This window comes from Xenopus tropicalis, chromosome 1 (assembly GCF_000004195.4).
Source record: "Xenopus tropicalis strain Nigerian chromosome 1, UCB_Xtro_10.0, whole genome shotgun sequence".
NCBI classification, from domain to species: domain Eukaryota; kingdom Metazoa; phylum Chordata; class Amphibia; order Anura; family Pipidae; genus Xenopus; species Xenopus tropicalis.
Genome location: NC_030677.2, coordinates 89494538 through 89520346, shown reverse-complemented (window position 1 = coordinate 89520346; position 25809 = coordinate 89494538). Strand labels below are relative to the sequence as shown.

The following is a 25809-nucleotide window of genomic DNA, read 5'->3' as shown; positions in this document are numbered from 1 at the left end:
TCAAGATGTTTTACAGAACTGCAGACAGTGGGGAAATCCAGAAATAGACTATGGCTATTTGTTAGGAAAGGTAATCAAGAAGATTTCTGTAGGCACAACAAAAGTAATTCTGATTGCTCCAGCTTGGGCTAGGAGAAGTTGGCATACAAATCTACTGCGCATCTCCATCAGTCCTCCATGGCTGCTTCTTCTGATAAGGCACAATCTCCTAATCCAGGGTCCTATATTTCATCCAAATCCTGCCGCTTTGCAATTGGCAGCATGGAGACAAAGGGATATCATGATATGCCAAGGGATAATGTCCTCTGTTGAAATTTCAGTTTGATAGATTTTATTGGTAATATGCTTTCTGCTGCAAAGGATTTGCGTCATTTTCTGTGAATGGTGCTCAAAAAAAGCTTATTTCGGAGACTCCCTGTTTTTGGATTTTTTTTTTTCTATATGATTTTGTGAAAAACTTGTCTCTGAGTACTATCAAGGTACACACTGCAGCACTCTCCGTTTTCAGGAATATGTACCCTTGGGTGAAGATCGACTAGTGAAAAGATTTGTTAAAGCCATTCGACCAAGAGTAAGATCATTGTGTGCTAAATGGGATCTGGATGTCTGTTTGGAAGCCCTGAAAACCCACTGTTTGAACCACTGGGAAAGTTATTTCATTTGTCTATTAAGACAGTGTTTCTAGTTAGCCATATGCCCTGCAAAGTGTGTAGGGTAACTACAGGCTTTATTGTGTAAGGAATCATATATTCAGATCTTTCAGGATAGTCATTCTGAGAGCAGATCCAACCTCCTGACCCAAAGTATCATAAGAGTTTCATAATAACTTTCAGGTTACTCCTTTTTAGACCTGGTTCTTATACCAAATGACACGCATCCCTCAACATTGCAGATCTCTTTAAAAAAAAAAGTTTTACCTATATAAGCAGCCCACATGTAAAACACCACTACAAGATTATCCAATGACTAAAGTATAATTTTATGAAAATGGTTTACCAATATGAATAGAAAATTGCTATTTTAAGTGGGCTGTCACCTGAATTACTGGGCACTTATAAGTGCTAGGGTACATTAACCAAAAAGGTTTGCTGAAGGTTAAAGATTTAAAAGGCAAATATTTAAGGCCATTGCTCACAGGGAATCACCCGCAGTTAAATCTTGACTACTGTAGATGACTAATCTTCTGCAAAACGCCTTCCCATCGGCAATAAAGTGGAAGGTGTTGCTTGGTTTTCTGAAGTTCCATGAAATTTCCTACTGCAGGAAACTTCAAATACTCGAGTATAAGCAGAGTTTTTCAGCACCCAAAATGTGCTGAAAAATTAACCCTCGGCTTATACTAGAGTCCCTCCAGCTAGCACCCTCTGCTACCTGATAGTCACTGCTCCCGCCAACCCCGGACCATCTTGTGCGCTCTTCTGCATGCTGCTCCTTCATGACTCCTTGCTCTGCCCCAGGTGTGACAAAGTGAAGTCACACTCCCTGCATGTCAATCCCGGCTTGCAGAGCTATGGTGTATATTTGATCATTGGGATCTATGGAACATCTTGTGATGAGTGCACTATTTGTATAAAAACTGAAAAGTAAGTTTAATACTTTTATCAGCTAGGTCACCCCATTTAAAATACACAGCTTTGATTTCTTAGAATCCGGGGCAAAGAATTCTTTCAAGTGATTTGATCATGCATAGAAAATTATGTTGAATAAATGGCTTTCTGTATAAACTAATATACATATTTGTATAGAATTACATAAAATATTGCTTATATCACTATGCAGAGGTGCTGATAGAGAAGGTTCATCTAGGTTTGCTATTTTGCATGGCCTAATCATGTTCACTGTGCATTATAAAGTCTCTTTTGAATGTCTCGGCATTCCTATTGATGGTCTCCAGAAGATGGGCCTGGCTATATTAGAAGCGCTGCTTAACCCATGCACAAAGTGATCTGGTCACTACAGATTGTCTAATGGGGCAGACTTTAGTGACTTCTGCTGTATTTGTTCAGTAAGATTGACAGATCCTAATTTTATTGGTATTTATTTTGATTATTGAAACTTAGCAGAAGCGGCAGCATTTCCTACCCTAGGCTTATGCTCGAGTCAATAGGTTTTTCCAGTTTTCTTAGGTAAAATTAGGTACCTCTGCTTATACTCAAGTTTATACGGTACATGCCTTCCCCCTAGGGAGGGATACACACAATATATACAGTGTTGCTTTGTAAGGAAAACAATGCCCCCAAAATTAACACTTAATCAACATTTTGAAGTTTGGGAGTTGAAATAAGCACAGTATTCCAGTGGTTGTCTCTTAATATTTGCCTTCTCTGATAATACGCTGCATTGTGAACAGTTTAGTTTTTATTGAACAGCTTCTTTGAACTGTTGTCATATCTTGTGCAAGCATAGTATTTTGTTATCTTTAGCAAACTATCATGTCCCTGTCACTTTTACGTGATTTAACTGGACAAACTGTATTCGGCTCAAGCCCTACCTGACAGATATCTGTCTGAAAACTTGCAAGATATTGATAAGGTAGTTTTGATTTTCTTGTCTGATCAAGGACGGTCAAGCTCATTGATGTGTTCCTTATTCTGATGACCTGTATCCCCGTCAGCTACTTATCACCGCTACAAAATGCCAAAAAAAAAAACTCTAGACAATACTGAAAATGTAGACCGTATTGTCTTTTTGTAGCTGGCTACAAGCTAAGGTGGCCATACACGGCTGGTAGGAACAAAGTTTTGAGCTGTATTACAAGGGGCATAAATTTATGGGATGAGGGTGTTATTTTTCCCCCTTTACAGAGCACTGGTAAGGCCCCATCTACAATATGGCGATCAGTTTTGGTCTCCAGTGCTCAAACGGAACATTAGAGAGGGTCCAGGTAAGGGCAGTTAAGATGGTAAAGGGAATGGAAAGTCTATGAAGAAAGTTATGAAGAAAGACTAGCCAAGGTAGGTTGTTTACACCGTAGAAGAGGCGCTTAAGTGGTGACAAAACTATGTATAAATATATAAGGTGATCATATAATAACCTCTCATGCTTTATTTACCATTAAGTCCTTCAAACTGACACAAGGGCACCCACTCTGTTTAGAGGAAGGGAGGTTCCGTTTAAATGTTCAGAGAGGATTTTTTTGCTGTTTAGTTGTGTCATTCCCTCACTGAACCAGTCATACTGGCTGATACATTGTTTAGCTTCAAGAAGGGGCTGGATGGCTTTTTAGCAAGTGGGGGTGGGGGGGTGGGATAGTGTTAGCTCTTAGTACAAGTTGATCCAGGGACTGGTCCAATTGCCATCTTGGGGTCAGGAAGGAATTTTTCCCCTTTTGTGGCAAATTAGCGAGGCTGCAGACGGGGTTTTTTTGCCTTCCTGTGGATCAATTAGCAGGCAGGTTATACTGTATATAGGCATTATGGTTGAACTTGATGGACATATGTCTTTTTCAACCTAAGTTATTTAAGTCCTTTTTGACCGACTTGGTAGTTTATCTGCCTGTGTATAGGGCCCCCCAACCGGCCTCCCCAATCGATTTCCGGTCGAAAATTAGGCAGGTGTCTGACAGGTTTAATTTGCCTGTCAGTCCGGGGACTGCATCAGTTCATTGCAGTCCTTGGTCCGGCGCCTATGCCTGTCATTGTAGTTCAGTCGTTTGACCCTAAGTCCCAACAATTGGAGGGGGGCTGTTATCTGGGTTCTAGTAATATGATTAGCAAGAATGTTTCATGAAATTACAAACTAGATTTTCTTTTATTGTTGGCCCTTTTAAAGGTAACATATATTTTGTTTTGCAGGGAATGGCATGCGTAGGACGCTCCCGAGAATGCACAATTGTTCCATCTAATCATTATGGTCCAATCCCTGGAGTACCTGTTGGAACACTATGGAAATTTAGAGTTCAAGTAAGAGAATCCCTTTAAGGGAAATTGTCATGATTTTTATTTTGTGCTTTTTATTTGTAAGTTACACTGTTTACATAGTAAATTTACTGTAGAGTTTTAAGTTTTATTATTGAGACAACAAATGCGTTTTGTTGTTTTAGTTGTAATATTGGTGTGTAAGTGGCAATCTCGGTGAATTGTGCTACACATTAGAACTACGTTCAGGTAACCTATTGTTTCTCCTACACCCATGTAATTGGAGGAGTGCCAAGCCGGATTTTTTTTTTTTTTTTTTTTTTTTTTTTTAACTTTTGAGTGCTATTCTTATATCTTCGACAGGTATTGTATTGGGCTAAAGGTTCATTATTGTAAATTACTTCAATACAGAATAATGCTCATCAGCCACAAGTATTAATGCTCTGTAGACTGTAAAATACAGTACAGTGTGAAGGACAATGTAGGAATGGTGAAGGTATAGTGCAAGTATAATATAATCCGGAAAGCTCTGAATTAGGGGAAGGCCATGTCCCATAGGTTACATTTTTCAATTAATTAAAATGGAGTCTAATTCACTTTTGCCTGTAATAGTACATTGTAGTGGATTCTAAGGAACATATAAATCCTTTTTGGCGGCAAAACAGTCTTGTTGGGTTTATTTAATGTATAAAGATCCAATTTACAGAAAGACCCTGTGTCCTGATCATTCTGGTTAATAGGTCCCATAAACTGTGTTGCTTTGAAAACGTACACTACAGGTACAAAATTAAAAGGTTCCAAGAAACTTCACAAAAACTTGCTTTTACAAAAGTTATTAGAGTACTGTAATCATGCATACGGGGGAAAATAAATATTGCATACATTAACGTTTTAACGTTAACGTGAATTTTATGCCAGATGTCTCTAACAACCCAAGTAATTCACACATACAAAGAAATCAAAACTACTAAGCCTATAAATTGTGTAATAAAGTGAAATGACACAGGGAATACGTATTGGACACACTGAAATGTATTTAATACTTGGTAGAAAAGCCTTTGTTGCTAATGACAGCTTCAAGGCACCTCCGTTATGGAATAAATAGCCGAATGCATTGCTCAGGTGTGATTTTGGCCCATTCGTCCATACGAACTTGAAGGTTCCAGAGACCTCTTTGAACACTAATCTTCAGTTCTTTCCATAGATCCAACTGGCAGCCCGTGCCTGTCTGGGTGCTGTGACTGCTTACCTTCTGTGTAAGCTTTAAATGGTATCGGTACCCAGATTAACTGGCCCCTGCATTGTTCACACCTCCGTCTCGGACTGTAAGGCAGCCCCACATTGTTCACACCTCAGACTGTAGGAGCAGTGAATTGCATCACTGTATGTATGGTACACACAGCTATGGTAGGGCAGGCAGAGCATGGCAGCATAGGGCAGGCAGAGTAAGGTACACACAGGCAGTACTCCACCTGCCCTATGCTGTCTGTGTGTGCCATACTCTTTCTGCCCTACCCTGTTTGGCTTGGCTCTGTGGTTGGGATCATTGTCTTGCTGACATGTCCACCCTCGTTTTATCTTCAGCATCCTGATAGACGGACAGATTCTTTCTCATCAAGAATGTCCCGGTACATTTCTCCATTCAACCTTCTGCACCGTAATGATCCCACCTCCAAACTTCTGTTGGTAGGGTGTTTTTGGGGTGATCTGCAGTGCCATTTCTCTTCCAAACATAATGTGTGCAATGACATCCAGAGTTTAATTTTGGTCTTCTCTGACCAGACTATATTCTCCCAAAATTTCATAAGCTTGCCCAAATGTTGTGCAGCAAACTTGAAACAAGCTTCAGAATGCTTTTTCTTCAGCGGTGGAGTCTTGACTCCTCTGTCAGAAATCTTGCGAGAGGAGCACCTGGTCGTGGCCGGTTAAGGGTGAAATTATCTTTCCGCTTCCAGATTATGGTCCCAACGGTGCTCACTGGAACATTCAGAATCTTAGAAATAAGTCTGTAACCAATGCCATCAGTATGTTTGGCAACAATAAGGTTGTGAAGGTCTTTGCTTTTACCCGTCATATGCTTCTTGTATGATACCCTGGTAATGAGAAACCTTTAAATAGGCCATCAATTAGGACCAAACCAGCTGATACTAATTTGCATTGATAGGGACAGGATTGCTTTCTGAATACTGACTGATTGATTTCAGCAAGTTTCATGGCATTCCATGCCATTTTTGCGCTTTTTTTTTTTGTGGTCAGTATGTTTTCCCTGTGTCATTCCACTTTATTACAAAACTTTAAATTATAGACTTATATGTTTTATAAATTTATTTGGCAGTAGCATTTTGTCTAAATCCTAGTGGCGGTAGCTCACTAGTACAGTTAGCTGGGAATAATGCCTACTTGACATTGCAAAGATATGTTTGTTTTTGTGGCTTCTTTCTATTATCCAAGGCATGCATCTTTTCTGTTGTCTTCCATGCTTTTGTAATGTAACTTGTAGGGGTTTTATTTTATTGCCAGACCATGTTTGAAATTTTTCACCTTTTCACTTTAGGGGCCTCTCCTAGGGGGGAAAGTTTTTTTTTTTTTTTTTTTTGGGGACACCTAAGCTTTCAAAATATGCTAGAATTTATGCATTTCCAATTCTATAACAAGATATAGGCTTCCAAACGTCTATAAAAAATTAAATAAATAAATTGTATCAAACTATTTATAATGCAACGGATTTGAAGTCCAATGTCTCCTGAATGCATCAAATATGCATTGTTCGTATGGAGACTTCTCAATTTTATAGGTCAAAAACTCCCAGCAGTACACTACCAAATTTACAGAAAACTGCATTTATATTTCAAGGCCAAATATTCCACAGTAGCTTTACCCTAGAAAACTATACATTATCAGATCAGATTCTGACAAATCCAGAATAGGCAAAACTGTATTTCTACCCCAAATTACCAAATTGCTATCCTTTCCTAAATTTAGCAGTTTTTATAAAAATGTGTAATTTTTGTAAAATCATCTCTTCAGCATCTCCCACATATTGGCTGCAAAGATGAAACACCCTAAATATGTACCCAAGGGGTCCACTGAACAGTTTGATATTAAACGTGCATAGGTTTTTCAAAATACATGGCACTCCAAAATATACTCTGCATACTAATTAGTCTGTAGCTGCATGTTCCTGTATTTACTGATTAACATTGCTGATATGCATCTATCCTAAATAAAAGTTATTAATTTCATGGCTTACATTTACCTAAATCATAAAACACATGTTGCAACTATTCTGTACAACACTCTAATATTCAGGGTTGATGACCTACCAGAGTTCCTTGGTATCAGATTCTCACACAGAGTGGTGTAGTTCCACACAATCCTTTGCTGTTACTAACTTTTATTTAGGATAGATGCATATCAGCAATGTTAATCAGTAAATACAGGAACATGCAGCTACAGAGAGAGCTCTCACACAGTAACAGGAACTAAAAGATCAAGATCACACCACCCCCAGAACCAATAGCAATCGCTTACATCACACACAGGAAATTACATGGTAACATATGGCATGTGCATTCTGGGAGATGTAGTATTCTGTATAACATAACTAACAGATCTGTAATAAAGATTCAACAACACATGGCCAGTTTTATGTGTGGCAAATAAAGTAGGAAGTAGAATTCCTCCTCCAGAGAGACTACTCATCCCAGAAAATTTCTGTCAAACCCAGGTTCTAGAGCGGGTCCAAGTGCCCCATGCAAGGTAAACCAAGCCCAACGACAAATCATCTTCAGCGTGACTATTCCCTGCCAAAGGGACACATCCCAGTCAGAGGCAGACTCAGTAATGCAGTAATTCTAATTGTGCAGTAATTCTAATGGCCCAAACTGACCCAGAAGAGCTTGGTTCACTGATCAGGTAGCCCTCAGCAAGGCAGATCCCTGGCATCTCCCCTAATCTCCTGATCCCCTCATTCGGGGCTCGATCCGCTACCCCAATCCAAGCTTCCTGGATTTGAAGGTGAAATTAGTACTCCAGCGCAAAGCCTTTTCCCCTGGAGGTCAGTATCTTCCAAGACCTACCACCAGGTGTGGAGGACCTAAAAGACTTGGTGCGACTTGACTGGTCACTCCTTTCAGGAATTTTCCTTCCCCTTACTCTTGTCCTTCCCACAGTCATGACTGGATAAGGCTCTTTGCTTGGGTTCTCTCAAATCCCAGTTCTCTACACTGTTGACCCTTTTCCCCCTGTCACCTTCCTGTGGGGAGTCTCCCATCTTTATCCACCCTTCCACAATCCCCTACCTCCTTGGGACCTGAACCTTGTCCTATCTGCCCTGCTATTCAAGCCCATGGCCACTATTCCCCTTATTTGGCTCATCATCTAGCCATCGCCTCAGCTTGTAGAGTATCGGAAATTAGTGCGCTTTCGTATGAGCAACCCTACCTGGTCTTCCATGCAGATTAAGCAGTTCAGGGAATCCTTCCCTACCTTATCCTGGTTAATGTGGAAGGAAGAGACCGCCTCCAGAGCTATCGCCATTCCCTCCTTCTGCCCTCAGCTGTCTTCCCCCCCCCAAGGAAAGTGGCCTTCCATTCCCTGGACCCAGTTCGGGCTCTAAAAATTTTACCTGCACCAGACCAAGGACTTTCTTCAGATTTCCTGTTCATACTTCCTTCAGGTCCTCAAAAGAGCTTGCAGGCATCCAAGGCTACCATAGCCAGCTGGATATGGGAATATCGCCACCCCTGCGCATTAAGGCTTGTTCCACCAGGGGCATAGGCACTTCCTGGGCCCTCTGGGAAACAAAGCTTCAGCTGAACAAGTATGCAGAGCTGCTGCTTGGTCCTCCACTTGTTCCTTTACAGAATTCTACAAATTTGAGGTCTTTGCAGCATCTAGAAAATAAAATAAAAAGCTTTCTTTAGTTAAATGTGTATTTTGTATGTGTAAATGCATGAAAATGTGTATGTGTACACAAATGGTATGTGTCCCAGGAGGCAGGAAGTGCATGGGCAGGTGTAGTAGGACTGGAAAAGGAAACTTTAACAGCAGACAAGTGTATGATCGTTGCCTAGGGGGTTGGGGGCACTTCTGACTCTCTGCCTCAACCACCACCTTTCTTGAAATTGGTGCCTTTTTCTGTTGGAAGGGCCTACTGGTTAAGTATTAGAGATTATATGATCCATTTATATATTTTAACATTAATTATAATATAACCCCTTAAGTGCTTCTACTCGGTGGAGGGTTTGTGGCGGGGGGGGGGGGGTTTGTGGCAGGAGCGGGGAGCTGCAGAATCTTTGTGACAGGAGCGGGGAGCTGGCTTGTGCTTTTCAGCCCATACAGACATGCTGGACAAGATGGCGGCGCCGTTCACGGAAACAAGTATGTAAGTTCTAGTATGTGTATCTCTGTAAATCTTTCATTAGGCAAGCCAGGAATATAGCGTTTTTACACAGCAATAGTAGTACTATTTAATAGTGTGCTTAATAGATTTTGACTTTCCTTCTCCTTTAAGGGTATAAGTCCCAGGTGCATGACTTTACATTTATCGGCATTAAATCTCATCTGTTGATGTGCCCAACTTACATACGTTGTAGGAAAATGTAGGATTTACATGTCCATTAACAAGCCTTCAAATTACTTGCCCACCGCTAATATCAAACTGGCCTAAAATTGCCAGGCTGAGATCATAATCCTTTTTTAAATATAGAAATTACATTAGCTTTTCTCTGATCCATACCAGATACCCGATACCATACCAGATGAAAACGAGTCTGAGAATATCGGAAATAGAGGCCTGGCTAGCACTGAACTAAGTGCACTCCGTACCCAAGGGTGTATTCTATCTGGCCTTGGTGCCTTTCCCACATTAAGTAAACCTTTTTTGTACCATATCCTGCATCAGATTTAATATATTCACCCCTCTTACTAGGGTCACTGTTCTTACAGGCTAGCTTGAACTGAAACCGTGCAATTATCGCTGCCTTTTCTGTGTCTAACCATATTTGTACAATGTTAATTCTGATTTCATGCTATTTTATTTTTTCTGTTTTAGTTTATATAAAAAATGTGCTTTTTATTTCAGCATACAATTATACCTTGGTAGTGTATTCAATGATCCATGATTTACATGAGTTTTTTAATATGTGGATCTTTCCGAAGTCATATAGGTACTATAAAACTAGACAACTGGACTAATGCACAATGATAATATGCTAATGGTCTTGGAACATGTATTGAATAATCTAATTGAAACATTCTATGCACTGTACAACTGATCAAATAAAAATTATTCTAAAAAAAAAAAAAACATGATCATTTTGCATCAGTACACAACTTTTATACCTATTTAAGAAAAATGTATATTTACTATAAAACTTTGCTCTGCAAAGCAATATTTACATGCAGAAGCAGCTAGATATCTTGAGGGTGACGTGGTGCCTTTTCTGCCATTGTCTTTAAGGAATATGGAAAACAGGCAGGTTTTTCGGCAGTTATGAGCAGGCAACAAATCTTCCAACAAATTCTTAGTGTAATTCCTCTTCTGTATGTATATCTTTATTTATAAAGCGCTACTTATGTACGCAGCGCTGTACAGTAGAATACATTAATACAAACGGTGTTAAAGGAACAGTAACACTTAAATAAAAATGTTTTAAAATAATTAAAATATAATGTACTGTTGCCCTGCACTGGTAAAAGTTATGTTTGCTTCAGAAAGACTACTGTAGTTAATAGAAATAGCTGCTGTGTAGCCATGGGGGCAGCCATATAAATTGAAAAAAGGAGAAAAGACACAGCTTACATAAGAAGATAACAGAATACAGTGGGAATCTATGCTACTTATCTGTTATCTGCTTAGTAACCTGTGCCTTTTCTCCTTTTTTCAATTTAAATGGCTGCCCCCATGGCTACACAGCAGGGTATTTATATAAACTGTAGTAGTGTTTATGAAGCAAACACACAACTTTTACCAGTGCAGGGCAATAGTATATAATAATTATTTTTATACACTGTGTTACTGTTCCTTTAAGATAAATACAAAGTACAACAATACAGATAGATACAAGATAAATGCAGCTGCAATAAGAGTTGAGGACACAAGAGGAAGGAGATCCCTGCCCCGTAGAGCTTACAATCTATATCCCTGCCCCCTTCTGTGACAAGATATAGGTTTCTAAATGTCTAAAAAGTGTTTCAGTCATATAAACACACCAGAAACCTGAATTATTTTATGCACACTTATTTGGAAAATCCAATGTCTCTTGAACGGACCAATACCAAATATGCATAGTTTTATGGAGATTTCTCCCTATAGGTCAAACAGTCCCAGCAGTATGCTACTAACTTTCCAAAGCACTGGTCCAGAAATCTGCACAGGGCTGTGGAGTCGGAGGCAATTTTGGGTACCTGGAGTCGGCAAAAAATGAACCGACTCCTACTAAATTTAAATGGGAATAAAAAAAAAAGCAAGTTTAAATGTCCCAATTCACAAACAGTCATAATTACTTCTCTGCTATAAGAATAAAGCCCAATGCACGCAGTGCATAAACAAACACGTTGAGTGACCATGAAGCATGCTTTTCATTGACTGAATGTATAAAATACATTAGCATATTAAAAAATATTCCACTTACCGTAGGTTTACCATAGAAAACTATACATTTTTTGAAAGAACAGATTCTGATGCATCCAGAATATAGGTACAACTGTCTTCCTACTCCTAATTACCAAGTTGCAATGCTTTCCTAAATGTTTTGCTTTTTTTTTTTTAATGGAAATTTTTGAAAACTTGTTTCAAAGCTTCCAATCTACAGTTTATCTCCCACATATTATTAGGTACCAACATAAAACACCCTAAATATGAATGCCAGGGGTCCTCTAAACTGTTTGATACCCAATGTGCAAGGACTGATGGCGCTTTGAGTCCCTTGTAACCAAAATGTATGTATGTGTGTGTGTGTGTGTGTGTTCCGCCTGCATAATTTTGATTTTTGGCATTGGTCAGTCTATTCAACATTTTTTTTTTTTTTTTTTTTTCTATTCCACACTTCCTATTTGTGCATCTTTAACTTATTACACAGGGTGGTTCTTAGAACTAAATCATTACAATTCTTGATATAGAATTGTTGTTTCTCAACCAGAATCTGCTTGTTTGCTATGATGTCATTTTTATGCTGTTTGTTGACCCAATTATTTTTTTGCTACATATATTAAACGAGAATATTATGGCACTATTACTCAGGTGTTGCAGTACTTAGTATTTCTTAAATGTCTAAAGCCAGAACAAACTAACAACCAAAATTAATTAGTTGTATAGAGACAATCTGTGACATGAGTCATGCTGGCAGTTTTATTGATTAGTCCTTGTCTGAGTAATTTAAAATTACCCCAAGACATTCTGGATGAAGGGAAGTTTTGCTTCGCAAATCCCTCTGAATTTGTTCCCAAAGGGCTGTGGAGGAGCAGGATGCAATGGAGCTGCCAAACTTTAGGAAACCGTTTTTGTGTTTGTCTGCTGGCATGTGGGAGGTGGTGTTTTCATGCAGAGGGCTAAATTTATGGTTTATCCAAGTGTAGGAATTCTAGTAGAATACAATTTTAATGTACACTCCAAGCATCTGAAAGCTACTGCTTTGAACCTACCTTTTTGGTGGGAAGCCTTTACTGTGATTAAAACATTTTTATGTAAGGTGGTTGAGTTTGTAAAATTCATATTACTCTAACTGTATAATGTAGGTGAGTGAATCTGGAGTACACAGGCCACACGTGGCTGGTATACATGGAAGAAGCAATGATGGCTCATATTCGTTGGTGCTGGCTGGAGGCTATGAAGATGATGTGGTGAGTTGAATGCTTGCTTTCTTAAGAGTACGGATTCAGCTGTTTGTTTTTTTGTTTTTTTTTTTTAAATGTTCTGTAAATCTGTTTTGGTTTGGGGGGGGTTCTGTGATGAGGTGGCCATACACGGGTGGTTATAAGCCAGTGTGATTTTCCTAACAAATCAGGGACCACATGGGCACATTAATGTGGTCCTCTGTCAAACTGCTCCTATACCAGACGTTATTCGATCATTTGGCCCTTGGGAGAGGATATGGTTGTTTGGTCACTTCGTCAGACAAGCGGGTATTAACACTTTAGGTACGCATGACAGTTTGGCTGATATTCACTCCAAATAGATAGATATATATAGCTATAGCTGTAGAGATGAGAGATATAATTTGCTTCTGTTTATACTTCAACAAGGCAACTCATTAATAAGAAGCTTACTGCCCCAAGTGAATAACTCCTACAGCGCATGTATTGTATTTGTATTTTTTTTATTTTTGTATTTAATACATTCAGAGAACTTGTATTGTCATGTTTTCCCCTGTAGGATAATGGAAGTGAGTTTACTTATACTGGCAGTGGTGGTCGGGACCTTTCTGGAAACAAGCGAACAGCGGAACAGTCTTGTGACCAGAAACTCACAAACATGAACAGGTTACGTGCTTTCTTTTATAATTTTTTTTTTTTATTTATGTACTTATTGTACAGCGCTGCGGAATATGTTGGCGCTTTATAAATAAATGTTAATGTAATGTAATTCAGTATGCATCTTTTAAAATGCATACTTTCTGTACAAAAATTCAAACTATGGTTAACTGAAGTTGCATGTTTTTAAAATTCAGTCACACCTTATTGCAAGAGCATCTACATTTGTTTTTGTGAAAATATGCATTTCCATGCATAAGCAGCCCAAAGTTTCTGAATCTCTACTGCAGTAATGGTCCAGGCCTTTAAAGTTGAAGGTCATTTCCTAATAGATGCCCAGAGATACTGAGCATGAATGCCGCAGACACTTCTAACAAAATACTGGATTTTGTTATAAATTTTTTGTTAAAATATTGGGTTTTGTCTGCGACACTTTTGCTCAGTGGGCTCTGGATAGCTGTTAAGAAATTTAGCAGAAAATGGATAGAAGTCATAGAATTTGATGCTACATTGGTGATATTTCATTTCTGATGCTAATATGTTTCAGAGCTGCCGGAGTTTATTTACTAATCGGCCTTATAGTGTGACTTTTTATTTATACAGTAAATCTGTCCCTAACCTCAGTAACTGAAAGCCACACAGACCATGTGCTGAGAATAGGTAGTAAAAATAAGTAGCTACTAGGGCATTTTTGGAGGCACAGATCTTTCCAACTAAAGGGCTGTGATTGCCTTGGGATGGTATGAAGGCCCCAAACATAATGTACAACATTTCTACCCTACTTCTTTAGTTCTCCTTTAAATCTACTGATGTATGGAGAGCAATGAATATGTTAAACTGTAAGTTAAATGTGCTACTAAAGGGGCGTATTTTACACAGTACAGACTGGGCCTCACCCTCATCAGGAACAGGACAGTTTGGCTGTATCTTACTACACCTCGTCTCAGTTGGGCTTTTGGCGCGTTCCACAAAGTTTCTTATTCTCCTCCAGCAGTATTGCATCAGCAGGGACTTCTCTGCATGCCCTTGGGTGGAACTCCTCTTCACCCTTACATAGGCATCAGCCTCCTCTCGCCGAACTCGCTCCATCAGAGCAACATAGCAAGGGGTTAGCGTATCCTGGTAGTGAGCTTGGATTGTCATGGCAACAGGCTCACTATTCAAAGTCCCTCTCCTCGTTTGGCAAAATCTCAGGGAATCCATTTCAGAGCTTTGGCTTACCCCACGACTCACCAGCAGTCTCAGGCCTTGCTCCAGCTGCACCAGATAGGCAGAAAGGTCTTCTTCCTCTTTCTGCAAGGTAGAGTGGAAGTTATGGAGCATCTCTGTAGTACTTGCTACAGGGCCAAATGTCTCAAACCTCAATCAGGTTGAGGTTTCAATCAGGTTGCCTGAAGTAGCATCAGGGTGACTTACCACGTCCACAGCAGGACAGCAAAGACTCTCAAGGATCTTCCTTCTCATAGTTGTCCAATCTTTCACGGACACCACAGTGAAGTCTCTCCAACTCTCAAAGGACTCCTCACCCGAGTGTACAGGATCTGAGCCTGACAACACTTTTTAAGTCTCTTAAAATTGCCATTCCAGGCCAGCTGAGCTAGTTGGTCAGTCAGTAGTCCCAGCGCACACACAATATCAGGGGTATCCAGCCAGCCTCCTGAGCTATGCCGACTCCCCTTGGCGACCACGCTCTCACAGGATGGACATTGCTTTACTTCAACTGGCGAATCAAACAGTCTCTTATTGGGCAGCACACCCTCTGGTGCTGTAACCGCATACTGGGGAACAAGGGTGTCACCATGGGTAGTTAACCCATCTGCGTCATCAGACAGGTGAGACAGAACAACATTCCATGGCCCTTCATCTCCAGCATCAGTATCAAGGGGAACCTTCTCACGGTCTCTCTCTGGGGCTCTCTAGAAGGACATTCAGCAGGCCCCCGGCAGAATCTCGCCATGATGCAGCCACTCTTGGGCGGTAAAATATTTGTTCCCCATAAAGTGCCTCCACCTAGTGAACAATGATAAGCACACCTCAAGGGGATTTCCACTAGGAAAATAATCACACACAGTTTGCAGCAAATATCAACTTTGTATAACTGGGTGTAAAGGTAATATTATAACATGCAAACCAGTATTAAACCCTTCTCTGGAAACCTGTGGCGTTTTAGCCACTTCTGGCTCAGTCTGTCTGAGGGCACAGTTCCACACTCCACTCCTGGAGGAAATACCCTTTCCCAGTTAAGTCCTGGCAAAGTCCCTTCTCCAGAGCTCTATGTTTCCCCAGGTAGCGCTACCTGCCCCAAAGTACCTCTCCCTTTTGGAATAGGCAGTTGGTCCCACGTAGCAGGCCAAGAAAAACACCTGTCCTCACACAGGGGACACACACAGACTTTCTATACCTTTCCCTCGGATGGATCACTCACTTGGGGATCTGCAGGTAGTAAAGGCATCCAAACAGCAGTGTAGCAGATCTTTCTTTACAGGCTGGCACTCAGCAGAGCTTCCCATCAGTGTCAGTCACTGCTTACTGGATCTCTGTCTCAACTGCTGGCAAAACAGGTTCTCCCTTTATAATCTGCTGGGCCCGCCCCTAATTTTTGGCTCCAAACCTAGGCACACCTTTCACTGGGGCAGCCAGCCAATTGGGTTCCTCCCCAGTCTGTTGCTGGCGTGTGTTTAACTTAGCTACCAAACTGTAGTTGCTCTTGGCTTTGCAGCTGGTCTGTACTTGGCTTGCAGTAGAAGATCTTTGATCTGCCTTAGAGCTTAGAGAGCTGAAAGCAGGAGGTAGTGTTTTGGCTGTTATGTTAGACATCTACCTGCTCCAGCCTTTATAGAGTACATTTTTGCCTAACTATTTTACAAATGTTTTTTTATTTTGCGCAGTCTATTTTACCTAGGGGCTGATTTACTAAGACACGAATTCGAATCCGAATTGGAAAAATTCCGATTGGAAAACTAACATTTTGCGACTTTTTCGTATTTTTTGCGATTTTTTTCAGCGCCTTTACGACTTTTCGGAAATTGTCACGACTTTTTCGTTACCAATACGATTTTCACGAAAAAACGTGAGTTTTTCGTAGCCATTACGATTCGCTCGTATCTTGTCGCGACTTTTCCGTATTGAGTGCTCGTAAGCGGCGGCCGAAACTTTCAGACTTAGCATGATTTTGGAAGCCTCCCATAGGACTCAATGGCATCCTGCAGCTCCAACCTGGCCCAAGAAAAGTCACCATACTGAAGCTTGAATGAATCCGAACGCTACGAAAAAATCGCAACATTTTGCGCAACATTCTGATGGCAACGAAAAAAGTTGCGATAATTTTCCGAAAAAATCGGCAAATACCGATCATTACGAAAAAAACGCAATCGAACGCATTCAGCCGGTTCGTGAGTAAGTAAATGGGCCCCCTAGTGTCGTGTTTTTTTTTTTAAAGATTATTTTGCATTTTTAACATAAGACAATAACATACAACATGTAACATTAATAAACATGATGCTGTTTTACATCATGTTTGTCTTGGTTTTGTATAAGATAGAACATACATTGACATTTGCTTTTGGCCTAGTCTGGGGTAGTGGACTTTGTGGTGGGGGTGTCCCCTAGGGCGAACAGGGAGGGGAAGAGGGGGGAACAGATCAGTCAGTAGCCTCTATCCAGTTCCTCCAGATTTTTTCATATTTCTGGGGGGAACCCTCTGGCAGTGTACGTGAGTTGGAATAGGGGTAGTAGTGTTCTGATCAGGTTTAACCATCCACCAATGTGGGAGGGGCTTGGGCCATCCAGTGTAACAGTATACATTTTCTACAGTAGAACAGTAGGTTGTGAAAGAGGGTTCTCGTGTGGACTGTTGGAATAAAAGGTCATTGACCACTCCCAATAGGCAGACCTTGGGTGTTAGGAGGTTTGGGAGGGAGGTTTTCCCATGGATATAATTCATTACTTGTGCCCAGTAAGATTGGATGGTCTGGCATTGCCAGAGGAGATGTACAGTGGTGTGAAAAACTATTTGCCCCCTTCCTGATTTCTTATTCTTTTGCATGTTTGTCACACTTAAATGTTTCTGCTCATCAAAAACCGTTAACTATTAGTCAAAGATAACATAATTGAACACAAAATGCAGTTTTTAAATGAAGGTTTACGTTATTAAGGGAGAAAAAAAACTCCAAATCTACATGGCCCTGTGTGAAAAAATGATTGCCCCCCTTGTTAAAAAATAACTTAACTATGGTTTATCACACCTGAGTTCAATTTCTGTAGTCACCCCCAGGCCTGATTACTGCCACACCTGTTTCAATCAAGAAATCACTTAAATAGGAGCTACCTGACACAGAGAAGTAGACCAAAAGCACCTCAAAAGCTAGACATCATGCCAAGATCCAAAGAAATTCAGGAACAAATGAGAACAAAAGTAATCCGAGAGGCCACAAAAGACCCCAGGACAACATCTAAAGAACTGCAGGCCTCACTTGCCTCAATTAAGGTCAGTGTTCACGACTCCACCATAAGAAAGAGACTGGGCAAAAACCGCCTGCATGGCAGATTTCCAAGGCGCAAACCACTTTTAAGCAAAAAGAACATTAAGGCTCATCTCAATTTTGCTAAAAAAACATCTCAATGATTGCCAAGACTTTTGGGAAAATACCTTGTGGACCGATGAGACAAAAGTTTAACTTTTTGGAAGGTGCGTGTCCCGTCACATCTGGTGTAAAAGTAACACAGCATTTCGGAAAAAGAACGTCATACCAACAGTAAAATATGGTGGTGGTAGTGTGATGGTCTGGGGTTGTTTTGCTGCTTCAGGACCTGGAAGGCTTGCTGTGATAGATGGAACCATGAATTCTACTGTCTACCAAAAAATCCTGAAGGAGAATGTCCGGCCATCTGTTCGTCAACTCAAGCTGAAGCGATCTTGGGTGCTGCAGCAGGACAATGACCCAAAACACACCAGCAAATCCACCTCTGAATGGCTGAAGAAAAACAAAATGAAGACTTTGGAGTGGCCTAGTCAAAGTCCTGACCTGAATCCTATTGAGATGTTGTGGCATGACCTTAAAAAGGCGGTTCATGCTAGAAAACCCTCAAATAAAGCTGAATTACAACAATTCTGCAAAGATGAGTGGGCCAAAATTCCTCCAGAACGCTGTTAAAGACTCATTGCAAGTTATCGCAAACGCTTGATTGCAGTTATTGCTGCTAAGGGTGGCCCAACCAGTTATTAGGTTCAGGGGGCAATTACTTTTTCACACAGGGCCATGTAGGTTTGGATTTTTTTTCTCCCTAAATAATAAAAACCCTCATTTAAAAACTGCATTTTGTGTTTACTTGTGTTATCTTTGACTAATAGTTAAATGTGTTTGATGATCAGAAACATTTTGTGTGACAAACATGCAAAAGAATAAGAAATCAGGAAGGGGGCAAATAGTTTTTCACACTACTGTATGTAGTTTGCCTCCGGGGCATTGCATTTGGGCCACTGGGATAACTTGCGCCTGGTTATGCTATGCAGTCTCGGGAGTTAGGTGGAGTCTGTGTATGATCTTAAATTGTATCAATCTGTGTCTAGTTGAGACAAGGTAATCATAGGCTTTTGTCAACGGCTTCATCCCAGCCATTATTGTCTATTTCTGGGAAATCCCCTGTGCCACATTGTATAGGCTGTACTGAATGGGGACTTGACTGTTGACAGAAGGAGCGTGTATAGCGTTGAGTATTTTGGTTAAGGGGCTTTGGAGAGTTACCTAGTTTCATTTTTACACTGAACTGTTGCTTTAATAAGCCTTCAAGAGCTTGCCTACCATGGATGTCAAACTTACTAGCCTATAATTGCCAGGCTGAGAGAATACATTTTTTAAATGTAGGACATTTTCCCAGAAAGCGAGTATGGGAAAATCAGAATCAGAAATAGACGCTAAAACTGAACTAAGTTCACTTCAGTACCAAAGGCTGTATTCCATCTGACCTTGGAATCTCTTGTCTTGGATCTCTGGCTCCCCTATTATACACTAAAAAGGACTGATTTTAGCACATTTGTCTTTATTAGTTATGACTATATTGTTACGATTATTCAATGGAGCCGCACTCTCTCAACCTGCATCTTTTTACAGTTAATATACCGTATATACTAGAGCAGTACTGTCCAACTGGCGGCCCCCCTCTGTGTGGCCCCCCACCTGTCTGGCTGCTTTGATGGCTTACCTTTGAGTAAGCATTAAATGGTATCAGTACTGATATTAACTGGCCCCCTGCATGGTTCTCACCTCAGATTCAGACTAATCCCTCTGTATTGTTTAAAACGTAATCCCCTGTGTTTTTCACACCTTTTAATCCCTGCATTGTTCACCCCCTGCAGTGTTCACACCTCAGGCTCAGACTGTAATCACTCCCATTGTTCACTTCTTCACACCTCAGATATAGGTACTGTAGGCAGAGTATGGCACATACAGCCAGCATAGGACAGGCAGAGTGCTGCCTGTGTGTGCCATACTCTGCTTGCCCTATGCTGCTTGTGGGAGGTGAACCTGGCAGGGGTTTGTTCTGGGAGTTTGCTAGCAGTTGGAAATAGCCATTAAATGGTCCCAAAGGTGTGTAATTATTTACTGGGGGTTGCTCTGCTATCCACAGGGGAGGAGGAGGCATATGGAATTTAAGGGTATATCTTAATATGACATAATTCTTTCACATATAAATGATGGTTGATATCCCCACAGTAAGGACCAAGCATTTGGGATTTTGCTGTGCTACCACCATTGTGATAAAATAGGTGTGGTTTGAAGTGGGTGTGGTTTCAAAAAGGGGAGTGGTCAAAACTGGCTTCCATTAGCGGCCCTCCACCATGTATGCTAGAGAAATTCCGGCCCTCGGCACCGTAGAAGTTGGACAGCACTTTACTAGAGTATAAGCAGAGTTTTTCAGCATGAAAAAAGTGCTTAAAAACGAATGCTCGGCTTATACTCGAGTGAATATGGCATTCAGTGTGGTTTAGTAGTCATACACTGTTGGGAAATACACTGATGGAGGGGAATAAAGGGACTAAGCGCTCCTCGCTCCCTGGCAGCTTTCCGGTAGGAGAGCGGTGGGTGAATACAGGCTGTAATGGCATTCGGTGCGCACGCCGCCCCCCCACCCACTGGTTACTCGCCTTTAACATCAAAGCGATTGCTACTTTCAATGCACATAATCATAATTGTCCGTGCAGATGACATTAGGAACTGCTTTTTTACGGTAGGAGAGCGGTGGGTGAATACAGGCTGCACCGCTGGCATTCATAATCGTAATTGTCCGTGCAGATCTCTTTTCCGGTAGGAGAGCGGTGGGTGAATACAGGCTGCGCTGCTGGCATTCATAATCATAATTGCCTGTGCAGATCTCTTTTCTGGTAGGAGAGCGGTGGGTGAATACAGGCTGCGCTGCTGGCATTCATAATCATAATTGCCTGTGCAGATCTCTTTTCCGGTAGGAGAGCGGATACGCATACGCGACTGCCCAAGTACTCGCGGGGGGGGGGGGGGTTGCAGCGCTCTCCTGCTCGCTGTGATCTTTGCACTCGACTGAAAACTCTCCAGCTCTCTCTGCATGGACAATTATGATTATGAATGCCAGCGGCGCAGCCTGTATTCACCCACCGCTCTCTTACTGGAAAAGAGATCTGCATGGACAATTATGATTATGTGCATTGAAAGTAGCAACCACTTTGCTGTTAAAGGCGAGTAACCAGTGGAAGTCAAAGGGTAAAATAGCAGTTCTCCATTTAGTTTGCTCAGCTGTAGGCCAAGGAAAAGTGTAAATGGGATGGAGAGGGAACCAAGGAAATAAAATGATCCTTGTCTAGAACTCTAAGCTCAGTTCAGAAAATTGAGATTCTTACTACAGGGATATGTAGACCCAGTCCATACACTGTGATAACAGCACTCCAGTAGCATATTATTAGATCTTCCACTCCTACAGGGAAGTTCATTATTAGCCTTATAAGTGCCACTGGAGTTTTCAGATGAGTGCATAGATCACATATCAGAGCCAGCTCTTATATTTGCATTTTAAGGGGTTGGCCACATATAGTTACTGAATGCGCAGATCTGGTACCACTTTGTTCATCCACATTTAGGGCCAAATTGGGCTGACTCCATTACAATTGGATCATCTACTGGGCTTATGGAGACGCGTCAGGTGAGGACCACATTAGTGCAATGGTATCAAACACAGAGACAGTATTTTTGTTATGTATGTTAACTAGTAAGTTGGGATCCTGGTGATGGGTGCCAACTGCCCAGGATATCCTCTAGATGTAGGTGATAGGATAAGCTTTGATTGGACAATTTGCTTCCTTTATTAATTATTTGATTATTGAAACTTAGCAGAAGTGGCTGCATTTCCCACCCTAGGCTTATACTCGAGTCAATAAGTTTTTCCAGTTTTCTTAGGTAAAATTAGGTACCTCGGCTTATATTCGGATCGGCTTATACTCGAGTATATACGGTACTTAAACTTTTAGGGGTTAGTCTTTTCTGCTGCAATGCGCTCATCTGGGTTGCTGTTTTGCACCGCCAGATTAGTGTTTATGGTCATTAAATGCTGCTACTGTCCCCACTGACTTGTATTTCTTAGATTTAGTTTTTCCCCTATAACTTATGAATTTAGCCATGTAGGATGGTTACTACCACTTCTACATTTACTACTTAAGGGAATAATGCTTAAACTATCTCTGTTCTGTGTTTTTAGCAGAAAACGGTACCACGATCTATGCTCTAAAGGATAGCCTTTAAGTTAAAATTTGCTTTACTGAAATTCAGGGTCTTTGATTAAGGAAAATACACACACTGGGGCAATAAACATCAAATGTGAACGTTTGTCATTATTACAAGGGGGTATGTATATTTACTATACATTCTAGATTGTTAGAGATCACTAGATCCAGTACATCATGGTTTCTGGTTTGTACCTCAACAATCAGTGAAAGATGCCATGCAACAAATTAATAGATTTGTTTCCATTTACTCTTGGTAGTACTATTGCTCCAGTCAATAACAGGGGATTTTAATTGCCCAGATACTATTACTTGCCCCAAACTAGCTGCCTTTTCTTTTTGAACAGGAATTGAGCCTTTCCACTTTCATTAGGCGGTCTATAGCATACCCTTATAGTTAATTTGCTTGGCTCTTGCTATCTGTGAAAAGCTCAACCCATAAGGCATCAGCATCCCTCATTACTGCCTCCTTTGTATTGGCATTAAAGAGGATATATACCATACATTTTTACAATGCACTAAACCATGTAAAAAAACTGTAAAATAGAAGGAAGGATGTATGTATGTATGTATGTATATCTTTTTTTATAAAGCGCTACTTATGTACGCAGCGCTGTACAGTAGGATACATTAATACAAACGGGGTTAATAAGATAATAGAAAAATACAAAGTATAACAATAAATACAGATAAATACAGCAGCAATAAGTTGAGTCGAGGACACAAGAGGAAGGAGGTCCCTGCCCCGTAGAGCTTACAATCTATATGGGAGGGTAACTAACAGACACAAATAGGCAAATATAAGTGCTGTAGGTCACAGTGGGTGACACTATAATATAAGGGACAGTTTTTATGCTTTTATTTTAATACCTTTGGGTTCAAATATGTCCATAACTGCTTTGAAAACTGTGCTCTACCCAGACATTATGCCAGCTTCCAGTTTAGACTCTTCAGTATATGGCTCTGGGCCCCAGGCCCTGATATACTTCAATGACACAACCTCAGCTACTTAAAGTGAAGTGAATATGCATAGAGTGGGCGGGACTTAACGGGTGTCACAGGCACTCACTCCTCTTCCCCAACCCCCCTGTCCTCATCACAAGCAGAGACACAGAGGGAGGAAACTGGGAGGGGTTTTCCCTGCTGCTGTTCAGTAAAGCCTGTCAGTCAGTGCTGTGACCACTTCCTGTGGGAGACTGAAGCGACACTGGAGAGGTTGGGTATGCAGATCTCATATAATGGCAATTTAAGGAGGTAAAATGCTTTCAAAACATCTTTCTGCATCATTTCACATTTTGAGGGAGGATGAATATTATAACTGAATATGAACTTTATATAAAATGTATCCTTTAAAATCCTGTTTAACAAACGCCTTCTATTGTCTCTGTTCCTTTAAAACAAAGTACATCCTCCTATTGTTATACTGCCCAGTCATGTGACTCATTCAGCCATCTTTCAGCAACACCAGTTGTCTTACAGCACATAGTATGCTGTTGGAGGGGGGGGTGGTACATTGCAAATACTTTGGTATATCTATGCATATTGGGCATCAAACTGTTCAGTGGGCCCTTAGCTTTCTTATTTAGGATGCTTTATCTGGTTACCTTATGACCTGTAGGAGAGAAGATGCTGGAAGCTTTAAAGGAATTTTGAAAAAATTTCACACCTTTTTATAAAAACTAACTTTAGGAAAACATTGCAACTTGGTATTTTTAGAAATATAGACAGTTTATGGGGTTAACCCGTTAATGGAATTTTTGACATTGAAATCTAATGTATGTAGCTTTCTGGAGCAGTGCTTTGAAAATTTTGTAGTGTACTGCTTAGAGTTATAAGTGAGAATCTCCATAAAAATATATACAGTATATACAGTCATGGCCAAAATTGTTGGCACCCCAGAAAAATATTGCAGTAACACGTTTTGCTATACACATGTTTATTCCCTTTGTGTGTATTGGAACAGGACAAAAAAGGGAGGAAAAAAAGCAAATTGGACATAATGTCACACAACTCCAAAAAGTGGCTGGACAAAATTATAGGCGCCCTTTCAAAATTGTGGATAAATAAGATTGTTTCAAACATGTGGTGCTCCTTTAAACTCAACTGGGGCAAGTAACAGGTGTGGGCAATATAAAAATCACACCTGAAAGCAGATAAAAAGGAGAGAAGTTCACTCAGTCTTTGCATTGTGTGTCTGTGTGCCACACTAAGCATGGACAACAGAAAGAGAAGAGAACTGTCTGAGGACTTGAGAACCAAAATTGTGGAAACATATCAATAATCTCAAGGTTACAAGTCCATCTCCAGACATCTAGATTTGCCTTTGTCCACAGTGCGCATAATTATCAAGAAGCTTGCAGCCCATGGCACTGTAGCTAATCTTCCTGGGCGTGGTTGAAAGAGAAACATTGATGAAAGGTTGCAACGCAGGATAGTCTGGATGGTGGATAAGCAGCCCCAAACAAGTTCCAAAGAAATTCGAGCTGTCCTGCAGGCTCAGGGAGCATGGGGGGGACCCCGCTGCCAACCGACGTAAAAAAGCAAGACTACAGTTTGCCAAAATGTACTTGAGTAAGCCACAATCCTTCTGGGAAAATGTCTTGTCGACAGATGAGCTCAAGATAGAGCTTTTTGGTAAAGCACATCATTCTACTGTTTACCGAAAATGGAATGAGGCCTACAAAGAAAAAAACACCGGATCTACAATGAAATATGGTGGAGGTTGCTGTTGGGAAAAGGCACCCTTCCAATAAGAGAGACGTGGAGCAGTTTGTTAAGGAAGAGTGGTCCAAAATTCCCGGTTAGAGGTGTAAGTAGCTTTTTGGTGATTATAGGAAGCGACTGATTTCAGTTATTTTTTCCAAAGGGGGTGCAACCAAATTTCAAGTTAAGGGTGCCAATAATTTTGTCCAGCCCATTTTTGGAGTTGTGTGTGACATTGTCCTTTTTTCTTCCCTTTTTTGTTCTGTTCCAATACACACAAAGGGAATAAACGTGTATAGCAAAACATGTGTTACTGCAATACTTTTCTGTGAGAAATACCCAGGATTAAGTTTAAATGTATTTTAAAACTCAAGGATCACTTTAAACATGCTGACAACACACCAGTCAGTTTATTTAAACCCAAAAGTAATTATATCCCTCCTAATACCCCAGTGTCCATTGCAACCTTCTCCCGTTTACTAATGAAAGCCTTGCAAAGATTTACATAAAACAACTGGTAGAGCACAGCCTTCACACAGCAACATTTCTAGGGAGGAGTGGGCAGCTTGAAATTGAAATCTGATGACAATTTGGTCATATGACAGGCTGACATGGGTGGAGCTATTGTTTTTACTTGACAAACGGTGCTACTGGACTGAACTCTTAGGACAATTATCTGACAATTTTACTTACTGTAAACTTAACAAAGATCTGACTGATATGTGCAAATTGGGGTCTCTACTTCGTATGGGAGTAGACAGTGGCTAGCTCAATGAACACACCCATGAATTTTTGTGTAATTCTTATTCCAAAAATCTATAAGGTTGGGGATAAGCCTAGGCACCACATTATTCCATAAAGCTACAGATTGAAACACCATTTTGCATGCAAGTTCATACCGTCAGAGTTCCACCACAAGGGGGGGGGGGTTCTGTTCTCTCAGTTCCAGTGTGTCATCAGAAATAACTGATTGTGGTAAAGCTGTCCCAAGTGGACCAGATGGGTGAGAGATTTGTGCAGCGTGGCGAC

At 40.8% G+C, this 25809-nt stretch overlaps 1 protein-coding gene across 2 annotated transcripts in view; it reads left to right on the top strand.

The window, feature by feature from the left end:
- uhrf1 (ubiquitin-like with PHD and ring finger domains 1) overlaps positions 1–25809 on the top strand; it is a 109957-nt gene that overhangs the window by 72768 nt on the left and 11380 nt on the right. For both annotated transcript variants that reach the window (XM_002940137.5, XM_012963705.3), the window contains exons 9-11: positions 3795–3902; positions 12597–12701; positions 13234–13340. In XM_002940137.5, coding sequence (XP_002940183.2) covers positions 3795–3902; positions 12597–12701; positions 13234–13340 — 320 coding nt within the window. The remainder of the gene's footprint in view (positions 1–3794; positions 3903–12596; positions 12702–13233; positions 13341–25809) is intronic.